The sequence below is a fragment of the Macaca mulatta genome, chromosome 9 (assembly GCF_049350105.2).
Source record: "Macaca mulatta isolate MMU2019108-1 chromosome 9, T2T-MMU8v2.0, whole genome shotgun sequence".
Taxonomy (NCBI): domain Eukaryota; kingdom Metazoa; phylum Chordata; class Mammalia; order Primates; family Cercopithecidae; genus Macaca; species Macaca mulatta.
The window spans coordinates 95,888,377-95,900,510 of record NC_133414.1 but is presented as its reverse complement, the minus strand read 5'-3'; the positions used below and the strand labels follow the sequence as shown (position 1 = coordinate 95,900,510).

At 34.0% G+C, this 12,134-nt stretch overlaps 1 protein-coding gene across 1 annotated transcript in view; it reads right to left on the bottom strand.

Annotated features, from left to right (window-relative positions):
* Positions 1 to 12,134, bottom strand: part of PCDH15 (protocadherin related 15) — a 990,428-nt gene that overhangs the window by 120,995 nt on the left and 857,299 nt on the right. The window contains exons 24-25 of the mRNA XM_077945583.1: positions 8,318 to 8,427; positions 6,241 to 6,381 (exon numbers count right to left, since the gene is read on the bottom strand). Of these exons, the coding sequence (XP_077801709.1) occupies positions 6,241 to 6,381; positions 8,318 to 8,427 (251 nt within the window). The remainder of the gene's footprint in view (positions 1 to 6,240; positions 6,382 to 8,317; positions 8,428 to 12,134) is intronic.

The following is a 12,134-nucleotide window of genomic DNA, read 5'->3' as shown; positions in this document are numbered from 1 at the left end:
GAAAGTACTATGGTAAAGGTAATTTTAAAAAGAATTTAAAAATGATTCTCTAGTTCAATATATTAATCTAATACTTCAAATTTCATTTAAAGGTAAAACTTTTTGTCTTCCCCAGCTTAGATATGTTAATGGAAGTTCTTCTGCCTTTTGGAAAGAGGCTATAAGAGATTTCTTTTTACTTTTTTCTTTATTAACTACCACCATGTCTTTCATTCACTAGCAGTTGATTTTTATCACTCAGACTTCTATTATCTGACCTTGGAGATTATGGAGAAAAGGCACATAAGGTAGGTAGCAGAGTTACTACTTAAATATTACTGTTGTGAAATGGTTGAATACTTTTTGGGTCAGACCTGGGTTTAAAACAGACATTGTCAGTGAGAGCATCTTCAGCACTGATATGCTTTCCTGCAGCAACTTCAGTTTGCCAGTGTACTTCAGTTAATTCCAGTTTGTCATTTTAATAGGAATTCAGCAGTCTATCTCCAGTTTTTGCCTTTTGCAGTATCATCACTTCTTCAGGTAATCCTACTGAACAGGATTTAAGAAAACTGGCATTCACATGTGTCCCAAATCTGGTCCTCTGGGTTGGTTTGTGTATAATTATGCAGGCAAAGGACAGTCACAGGTTCTTTGCCTGCATACTTATAGAAGCACAGACCTATCTAGATGTAGCTGTAATACAATGTAACACTCCAGTCATTGTAATCCCTTGTTGCTCTTTTTCTCTCTACATTTATCTGATATGTCTCAAACATGGATTTGCTGTGCTAGGCCAACATAAGGGCACAGTGTTTTTTACTGTACTTGCCAACATTAAACTTGAGAAGCAAAAGCATATATTTCCCCAGACTTCGTTTTTTTGGGAAAGTACACTGTTGAAGTGAATTCAAGTACAACTTTACAACAACCCTCCCCTACAAAGGAATACTCACACAAAGTCACTTCTAAATTTTAATTCACTTGACCATTTTCAATTCTCCTTGAGAGTAATGGTGTTCAGAGTGGTAAACCTTGTTACTGAAACACCATGGTTTTGGTCTAGGTTCTGCTACTTGCCACACAGACGGGCAATCATTGAGACAATGAGTATTACTAGGAAAGAAGGTTTTAATCTAATTGGGTACTGCAGCTGAGGACGTGGGAAATCAATTTCATGGAGACAGATCCCTCATGGCTTGGTGTTGTCTTCGCCATAGTGAGTTCTCACAAGATCTGGTTGTTGAAAATTGTGTGGCACCTTCCCCCACCACTCTCTCTCCCTTGCTACTGCTTTTGCCATGTGATGTGCCTGCTCTCCCTTTGACTTCCACCATGATTATAAGCTTCCTGAGGCCTCGATAGAACCACAGCAGATGCCAGCACCATGCTTCCTGAAAAGATTACATAACCATGAGCCAATTCAACCTCTTTTCTTTATAAATTACCCAGTCTCAGGTATTTCTTTACAGTAATGTGCTCTAATACAAAGAGATTAGCAAAAAAGTGATGAAAAGATATGAGAAGATTCAACACTTGCGTACTAGGAATCTCCCAGTGAGACAGAGGAGGGATGGAACTTTGGGTTCAGATCACCTCCACTAGAGTATTATTTCATGCAGTCACACTAGTCACCAGAACTTGCACCACGGTAAGGTGATGGCAACATCACCCCACTCATGCCATCCCCACTGACCACAAGAGTTTGCAAGCTGTAAGTTACCTAGAGAAACCAAGATGAGGGACATTCCACCATACATCTTACTCAAGGAAGTTGGCCCCCAATACCCACATGCACAGAGGGCTAAAAAAATGACTGTGGTGGCAGGTGCCTGTAGTCCCAGCTATTTGGGAGGAGAGGAGGAGAATGGTGTGAACCCAGGAGGTGGAGCTGGCAATGAGGATCACGCCACTGAGCTCCAGTCTGGGAGACAGAGCTAGACTCCATCTCAAAGGAAAAAAAAAAAAATCACACCCAGCAGGGGAGATGTAACATGTTAATGAGACATGGGACACATGAAGAAGCATGTTATCAAACTGTGCAAGTGCTATAAATTCCCCGTCTCTGCATGCTTCAATGTCACTCCTTTCATGGCTAGGCCTGTTAAAATTACTCTCTTGGCTATCTTCAAGGAGGCAGCAAGAGGACTTTCTCTCTTCTGGAATGCTTTCCTTGTGCTCTAGCATAAGTTCCAATAATGCCTGGAGTCTGGGAAAGTTCCTTAGCCTTATGTCAGTTTCTATTACACGAGAGCATAAGAACCTGTGGCCAGTAACACCAGAATAGATGTCAAATTAATAAAAAATAATAAAAGCTAGAATTAAAAAAAAATCCTTGAGTGAGACTTGACCAGTTACACTATATATATACACACACACACACACACACACATATATATATATATAAATAAAATGACCCGGAATTGCCAACATGTAGAAATATTTTGACAAAAATACTGAACTTTAAAGAAAAAATAAAGGCAATTATTTGGAAATTCAGAAATAAGACCAGTTTGTCATTACACATTTTTTTACAGTAATGCTTCAAAGAATAAGAAAATGGAATGAAAAAAGTTAATTTAAAAAAGAAAATTAGTCAAGTTATCCAGTCAAATTGGTCTTCAATGTTAAGGCCCTAAGATAAGCTTCTTTTCTTAATGCACCAAAACATAGGAAATAGTGTCCCTATAATGCTGCATTGAGGACTTTCCTTGAGAATAGGCTACTGATAACGAAATGACCGAATGTGTTATTGATATTACGAGGGATAAAACAATATGACTTTCAATTAGATGTGTGGGAAAATATAAGGGATGAAGCAGAAGCATTGCTCACAACAGGAACGATATGAACAGGGCAATATATATATATAGTGTATCATATAATGTAAAAGTAAGTATTAGAACAACTGTGGGCAAATTACAGCCCTTTGGTCAAATCCAGCCCACAGACAGCCTGTTTTAGTAAAACGAGTTTTGTGGGAGCATAGCCAAACCCTTTTATTTGCATATTATCTCTTCTTGCTTTTAAGCTACAACGGAGTAGAGTAGTTCTGACAGAGACCATATGACCCAGAAAACCAAAGATATTTGTCATCTCAGTATTCTCATTTTGAGTGTAATAGTGAATCAACTCATTATTTTGAAAATCAATAATAAAAGGAAAGAATCAAAGGGTTTTTTTCCTTGTTTTTCCTATAGTTGCTGCACCTCAGAGTAACTGAATATTTGCTATGGAGACGTTTTTCTTTATAGAAATATTTTGGCTAATGAATATAGAAGTAATAAAAAGAAAAAATAATGGATTTAGAACATTACCATTGGTGGTTGCTACTATCTGTATCACAAAAAGAGAATCAAAGAGATTTAATGTTTAAGGAATGAGTGAATATCACCTATGATTTATTTGTTTAAAAACAAAACCAAAAATAACACGAATATGATCAAGCCTCCAGATCTAACTACTTATTTCCTGGAAATAAAGGAAGCAGAAAGAACATGAAATGATCACTTGGAGAGACAGTCATCAATCTAGGCTTCAGAAATGTTGTCTCTTGCATAAATAAATATCAAGGTGAATAAAAGAGGTGGTAGTGGTGAAGCCTACAGATTAAAAGAGACTTAACAGACCTATCAACCAATGGCAATGTATAGACCTTATTTGAATTCTGATGTAAATACATGTTTAATATGAACTGGATATTTTTAATATGAACTATGTTTAATACCAACTGGATATATGTTGATATCAAATAATTTGTTACTTTTGGCAGGAGTAATCATGATATTTTAATTAAGGTTTAAGAGTCCTTAAGATATGCATATCAAAATATTTACAGATTGAATGTTCTGACTCTGACCTGCTTCAGAATAATGCAATAGTGGGTAGTTGAGAGCAAAGATGAAAGACTGTTTCCCAGGGCATGATTAAGTTGAGTTAGGCAGTTGATACATAGAGGTTCACTGTAATATTCTCTGTAATTTTTGTATGTTTGAAATGTTCCAACCTTTCAATAAAAGGTTAAAATATTTAAATATTCCTAGTGTTAAACTTATGAAATGAGCTCTAAAATTTTATATTTTAATTAGTTTGCATTTAAATATTAAATCTAATCACATCATGGTTGCACAATCTACTTTGAAAATAATTTCATTAACAAATTTTTGATAAAGAAGTCACAATAAAATACTTCCTTAATGAATTAAACTTTGTATTTTTATTATCTTTATTCAAATGATATGTGGCAGGGCAATGAATTCTGCAGCAGAGATGAACATTTAGCTAACTAATTAATTAACCTCAATTTACATAATGGTCTTATTTGCATAGCTAATGGCCTGGGGATTGACTATAGGCCATTAACAGTTATTAATTAATAAGATCAAATTAGAAATATATGGGTTTTTATTTCAAACTTGGGAGGCAAAGGTCAGTCATAAAAGGTTAATAACAATATTCAAAGAATCAGGCAGTAAATACTTCAGCTTTTAGACTTCATGCATTTCTGACAGGATAATTCATGAATTGGTTTCACCTCTACACGCATACTGGGGCACATGGAAGTATATACATGTGCATTAGATAAACTTTTATTAGCCTCACATTTACATGTAAATTAAAGTAATGGGAGTTAGTTGTATTATGTTCACATATAAGAACTTAATGCACCTCTATTCAGAAAAACCACAGGTATTACTTGAGAAATGTCAAGTTCTACAACCTAAATTTTTTCTTTCTTAAATTGTTCATTTGTTTTGAGTAAAGATTGCAGGTATAGTTTTCAATTAATCTTTCCCATTTATTTGCATTTGCAATAAAATAGGTTACATTATATAATTTAGAGCTACTCCAACCTTTTCACTCCTCATTTATCCAATTCACTTTACAATTAGAAGCATCCTCTACATTTTTAAAAACATAATTGCCTGTAGTTCAAAGAATTTAGAAACTCAAAGAACTTATCTGCTATTTTTAAACAATTTAATGATGTGAGTGATGCATAATTATTGAGGACAATTGAATTCCTTTTATTTCAAAGACACCTGTATAATCTGATTTTTCAAATGATTTGGTTGTACCTCTACAAGCAACTGAGCAGCTCTCTACACTAAATCAGTAAATGAGGTTTGCGATAAATGAAAAGGAGTGATTTCTTTTTATGATCAATTGCCAAATTGACACAGAAACATTCTATCCTGCATCTTCTGCCTGTTGCTCCTGTCTTGCTTTCTTTCCTCTCACACTGCCTGGGTTCTCGCTTTATGCCTCTCCCCTCTTCGTTTTTCCTCTTCCCCCGTCTAAGAATGCTTGCTTGATGAAATGCCTTGAAATGATGTCCAGGGATAGTCCCCGGGTGAATGTTCCAGATTCTGTTTCTCACTTCATACTCTGTCTGGGCCTCTATTCTATTAATAGTTAAATTAAACCTGATTATCTTGAGTCTTCTAGATTTTAAAAGGGTTGCTTTGATTACAAAAGGATGACTGCTTAAATGCAAAAGAGTATTACCTCAATAGATGGGAAAAGAATAGCATTTATCGCATTATTGATAACATCTTTGAATCTGTGTCAGTTCCTTTCTCAAATTGGCTTTTACATGCTTCTCTGCATGGGTAAACTGTATGCCACAGAAATGTTGAAGTTTAGAGTCACAGAACGTGGTCTTAAATCTGTGATGCTTTGTTTACTGTCATTTAAAAAAATTAATCTTTTTAATTATTAATAAAATCTTGCCTTTGTAAAAGGATAGTAATTCTCATTTCATAGATTAAAAATGTAGGTTAAAAAGTGTAAATTAAAAATAAAAAATGATGCTATATATGAATTACAGTAAAGGTTAATCACTAATTTTAAGATGAATTTTTCTTTTCTCTAAGAAAATATGTAAATACAAGAAGCCATACAATTCAGGCAATTTCTAGTAGTCATTCATTAAAAATATCTATTTCCCAAGGTTTATCCAGAGCTTTCACAGTGGGACTAACTTTTATTATTTAACATACACAGACAATGGTGGCATTTTAACAATATTAGATACACAATTTGAAAACAGTGTTTTATTTTCTTGACATTTCAGGAGTGTGAAATCACTCACTGCATTGTCATATATTAGCTGTTTAAACAAATAGGCAATCATCTCAGAGTATTAACGATCTTTCTATGTTGTCCACTGAGAATGATATTTTAGACATACGTATTTCATTAAAAAATTAGCAGAGACACCATACAATTCTCATAAAAGCTTTAAGTAGTATAACTTACTTTTTGAAGGAACTCGGAGATTGGCAAGGACCACTTCCAAGGAATCAGCTTGGACTCGAAGAACATAGCTTGTCCTGGTCTCATAATCCAGAGGTCCATTCACATAGATAACACCTGTGATGTTATTAATTCCAAATGTATCTAGAAATTAAAATACAATTACTTGGTCATTGTCTTTAGGCTATAAGGAAAGAAATTCTCTTTAAAAAGCACTGTGATATCAAAAACACTAAAAATACCTATTTATAACTAGAGTGATTCATGAAAGTGACAAAATGCTGGCTTCTGGAAACTGCTCCAGCTCTTTAAATGATCACCATCAATATTTTGCTAAAATCAGCCTTGAAATTGTAGGGGTTTTTTGTTTGTTTGTTTTTGTTGTTTTGAGATAATCCTGGAAATCAATGTTCTATGGTTAATTACATTTGGGAAACACTGAATAATATATTCTTCACCTTAGATTCAGATGGTGTTCTACCACACTAAAGGCTTTCAGAAGTTCCGTTTTAAAGAAAACCATCTAATTTTGTTTAACCAAAATTTTCTGACCTTACTGGCTTATTATACTGTTTGTAATTTATGAATATTATCATTTTGTAGATTTAGTGTTTTGTTAAGAACACTTGAGAGGAAAAAAAAAAACAGATAATTTAATGTTGCCCTATGTCTTTTAAAATTAATTTGAATGAAAATCAGAGCACACTGGCAAACTTTATAATACATCTCCTTCTCTTAAGCTCTCCATATTCTCTCCTTACTTTATTTTTTCATAGAATTAATAATCACTTATAATACTATATATTTGTTTAATAATTTTTACATTTTTATTATTAACCCCCCCCCCCCTTATTGGACCATTAACTTCCATGAGGGCAGGAATCTATTTTGTACATTGTTCTATCTGTAGTGGCTAGAAGAGTAGTTAATATATAATAGATGTTCAATACATATTTGTTGAATGAATTAATAAATAAATGAATGTAAAATAGTCACTGTGGGGGAGAGAGGTTAATAAATACAGCCACTCCGCTGTCTTCAAATGAAAGAATAAATAGAACCATAAAGAGAAAGTTTTGGAACAGAACAGGTTGAGAAATTATAGCTTTAGTCAGACATTCAAAGTTCAAGGAAAAAGGAAGTTTAGTTATTTTTAGGGAGGACCCATAGTAGCACAGTAATAATGAAGAAAGAAAGGCAATAAAAGTAAGATATTGATCACTTGCTACACTGCACAAGCAGCAATACCTAGTAACAGTTTGTCATTAAAAAGCTAAAAAAGGCCTTTATAATTTCCTTGCAAACTGCTTTGAAGCATTTACATTCAGTCATTTTCTTAAATATTTATTATTGATTAATTTATTACATATATATTAACTATTTCTTGACTACCTACAATACGCTAGGCTATCTAACATACCAAAATGGAAAACAGAGGAGAACTTGTGAAGAATAGGTAAAACAAAGATTAATGTGAAAGACTGAGCTATGAACTTATTGCCAGAGGCCTGCAAATTCCTATGATTCTTAAAGTGATTAATATACAAACATTATATCTTTGCTTATAATCATTAATTATATGTCTAATTTGACTATTTGGGGAATCATATAACATGCATGGCTTTTAACATGGATGTGACTCTTTTTAAAATTCACACTTATTTACAATTTTGAAATTCCTTCAGGATTAGTTAAGGTATGACCAACATGGAGTAAGGGTCATGGATGGTTCAGACAGTGGAGTGGACGAAGCTACTGTAGGCAATGATCATGGCCAAAAGCTGAAAATTTCATGATGCATTAATTTTGAGGAAATGTCATTAAAATATTACCAAATGACGAAAAGGGCAAGGTTTCATTAATTAGACACTTAATATTTCTTAAGGGAAAAAAAATCACTTGAGCTAACATAACTGGATTTTTAATTAAGTTCAGGATACATGGTTACCAATTACATCTAAGATGGGTACAATTTTATTAGAAAACAATAGGATAGATAGTAATATCAATTCAATCTGAAATTAGTCCAAATCTAAGTTTACTGGTTGATGGTGAGAACACAAACTAAAAGTCTACTCACCTTCTTCATTTCCTGAAACAATGGAGTACACAATACTTTGATTAATGGCAGCAGCAGAAATTACACCAACCATGGTTCCTTTGGTGGCAAGTTCACTTACTGGAGGAGGTCTGCAGGTTTAGAGAAGATGATGTATTTATGTTTAAGTATAATTTTGATGTAACTTTAGGTTCACAGAAAAATTGAGAGAAAGATAAGAGATTTCTGATATACCCTTTGCCCTCACACATTCATGGCCTCCTCCATGATCAAATCCCCCACCCGACTGCTACATTTGTGATAACTGATGAACGTACGTTGTCCCCATTATCACTGAAAGTCCATTGTTTCCATGAGGGTGCATGTTGCTGTTGTACATTCTATGAGTTTGGACAAATGTGTAATGACATGTATCCACCTTCATGTAGTATCATATAGGGTATTCTTACTGTCCTGAAAATCCTCTGTGCCCTTATATTCATCCCTCCCCTCAACTCAACCTCTGGCAACCACTGATCTTCGTAGTGTCTCTATGGTTTTGTCTTTTCCAGAATGTTGTATAGCTGGAATCACACAGTATGTAGCCTTTTCAGACTGTCTTCTTTCACTTAGTAATATGCATTCAATGTACCTCGACATCTATGGCTTGATTGCTTATTTCATTTTTAGCACTACATAATATTTCATAGTCTGAATGTACCCACCATTTATTTCCATAAATAAAAAACATCTTGGTTGCTTCCAAGTTTTGGCAATTATGACTAAAGCTGCTATAAACATCTGTGTGTAGGTTTTTGTGACTCTAAGTTTTCAACTCTTCTGGGTAAATACTAAGGAGCATGATTACTGGATTGTATAGTAAGACTGTTTAGTCTTTTAAGAAACTGCCAAACTCTCTTCCAAACTGACTGTACCATTTTGTATTCTCACTGACAATGAATGAGAGTTCCTGTTGCTCCACATTCCAGCCAGCTTTTGGTGTTAAATAGTCTGGATTTCAGACATTCTAATAGGTGTGTGGTGATATTTATTTATTTATTTATTTTTATTATCCATTTTTATGACAGAGTTTTGAACTTAATAGAATGGACACAGTGGTTCTTCTAAGCTACATTATGCAATTACATTGTGCTTTCATTGAAAGCTTTTACAAAAAATCCTGAAATACAAATTTAGTCTGAAGTATAAATTGCATACAAGGTTTTACAAACATCTTGTCCAAAGTGCTTTGTTTTTGCTATTGCCATCCACACACTTAATTGACTAGGTTATCTCAATGCAAAGCAATCTTCCTCACAGATACTCTAGCACCTAATGGTGGTCCATATAGTCACTGCATGAGCAATAACTGCTTCTTGCTGAAGAATAAGAACCAATCTGTATAATTTTTAAATGGAATGTATAGATATTTAATTTATTAGTTTATTTATTTGCTTACTTATTTTACTGTCCTGTATGTTTTGTTTTGTTATTGTTTTTTTTTTTTTTTTTTTTGTCTTCTTTTGATAACATCCAAGTATTGTTTTTGATAATCTTGCCTCTTTCCTTCTCAGTACAAGTGCTTTGGGTAAGGCTTTGCCAATCCCCATAGCACATGCATAAACACATTAACCAACTCTGGTCAGTGGGGGCACTTTATCCTTTGCTCAGTGTTCATGTGATGTATATGTTTCATGTAAATTCAATGGACATACTACATAAGATTACGACTTGACTAGATTCTTGCTAGCCAACTTTTTGGCCATATCCCTCACTGGATTTGATGATGTAAGCTGCCACATGAAGCAGTCCTCGTGGCAAGAAACTCAAGGTGATGGCTGACTAACAGCCAGCAACGAACTGAGGCCCTTAGTACAACATGCCACAAGGAACTGATTTCTGCCAACAACTACATGAACTTGGAAGTGGATCTTTCCATAGTTGAGCCTCAGATGAGACCCTAGCCCTATTTGACACCTTGATTGAAAGATTATGCAAGTCCTTTTAAAAGGAGAGGACACAGCTAACCCATGCCTGGATTCCTAACCTACAGGAAATTCAAAGCAATGTATGTGTTGTTTTAACCCATTAAGTTCGTGGTAATATTATTATGCCACAATGCAAAACTAATATTTGAACAATGGATTGTTAATTTATGATAGATTAAGATACATATTTCTTATCAAAAGTTTAATACAAGAAAATATGTCAGTCATATTAGGGGATAATTTTCAAAAACTGAATTCCTATTTGTGGAAGTAGTCATTACTTAAATTGTTTACTTGTCTATCTTGTGTTACTACACAAGATAGAAGCTCAATTTTATACTTTCCATAATTCATCTCTTTGCTAATCCTTATACAGTATGGGAATATGACATCTGCAACTTATGCACCTTTAGCTTTAACATGAGAAAAATGCTATGTCGGGCCGGGTGCAGTGGCTCACACCTGTAATTCCAGCACTTTGGGAAGCTGAGCTGGATGAATCCCCCTGCGGTCAGGAGTTTGCGACCAGTCTGACCAATATGGTAGAACCCAATCTCTACTAAAAATACAAAAATTAGCTGGTTATGGTGGTGTGCTCCTGTAGTCCCAGCTACTTGGGAGGCTGAGACATGAGAATTGCTTGAACCCAGGAGGTGGGGTTGCAATGAGCTGAAAACCCCACCACTGCACTACATCCTGGGTGACAGAGTAAGATTAAGTCTCAAGAAATAAATAAATAAGTAACAGAAAAGAAAAATGCTATGTCTTCTTTCAAATATTAAAAAATACATGTGTGCATTTTTGCTAACCTTAACTGACAATTAGGATAGAAATAATACTAAGAAAAAGTAATTGGCATAATTTAAGAAGACATTTAAATCCTATGCATACTACTAAAAGCATTTAAAATTCTATTTGTTAGTAAATGTTTAAAAGAGATTTACTCCTAGACAAAATTTTTCCTCATTAACTTTTGTCTTATTTGTTCCAGTATATTTGTTTCTGTCAGAATTAAAACATACTATACAATCTTCTCCAGAAAAGAATTAAATGAACCTCCATGATAATGAGTAATAGATTACAAAATATCAACTATTTTCTATTCTTTGGCAGGATTAAAATGTACAATATTAACAAAAAATAATATTTTTATTATTGTTCTACGTTGTGGAAAGTACCAGTTACATGATGTGGGCAAACTGCATACTCTCTTTGGAGTCACATACGTCTTGAATACAAAATGATGGAGTTGGTATAAATCAGGATTCATTAAGCCAGATGGACAGAGAAGGTAGGAACATAACCAAATTAATAAAATGGGCTGAATATGAATTAATAGGGAGAGGAATGGAAGTTAGGAATGGGACAGTATGTAGCTACTGTACAATAATTCAAGTCTAGTGTGATTTGTCAATCAATAAAGGAAATTTAAAATTTTGTATACATTTGTGAACAACCAGTGGGGATTTATTTTTTTTAAAGCATCAAATGACTACATTTGATCTATGGGCTGACACTTTATGATTTTTAAAGCGGATAAACTATCTCTAATGTCTTTTCTAGTTCTACCATTCTGAATCTGATATAATTTGAGCTATCATTCACTCTTCTTTCTGTTGAGTATAATCAAAATCTATTGCTCAATTTCAGAAGCAATGAATTATGGCCAAATGAAACATTTCTCAGAAGGTTTTTTTTAAAAAATATTTTCTCTGACTACTAAATTCATAAATCTTCAATTCACCCATTTATGAAGAAAAATGCATCACTAGCTCTCTTCCAATTTAAGTTTTTCACACCTGATTTATAACAAATAATTCTTAGTGTCTGAAATGGAAGAATACTACCTTTCAAAGCGAAATTTACTGCCA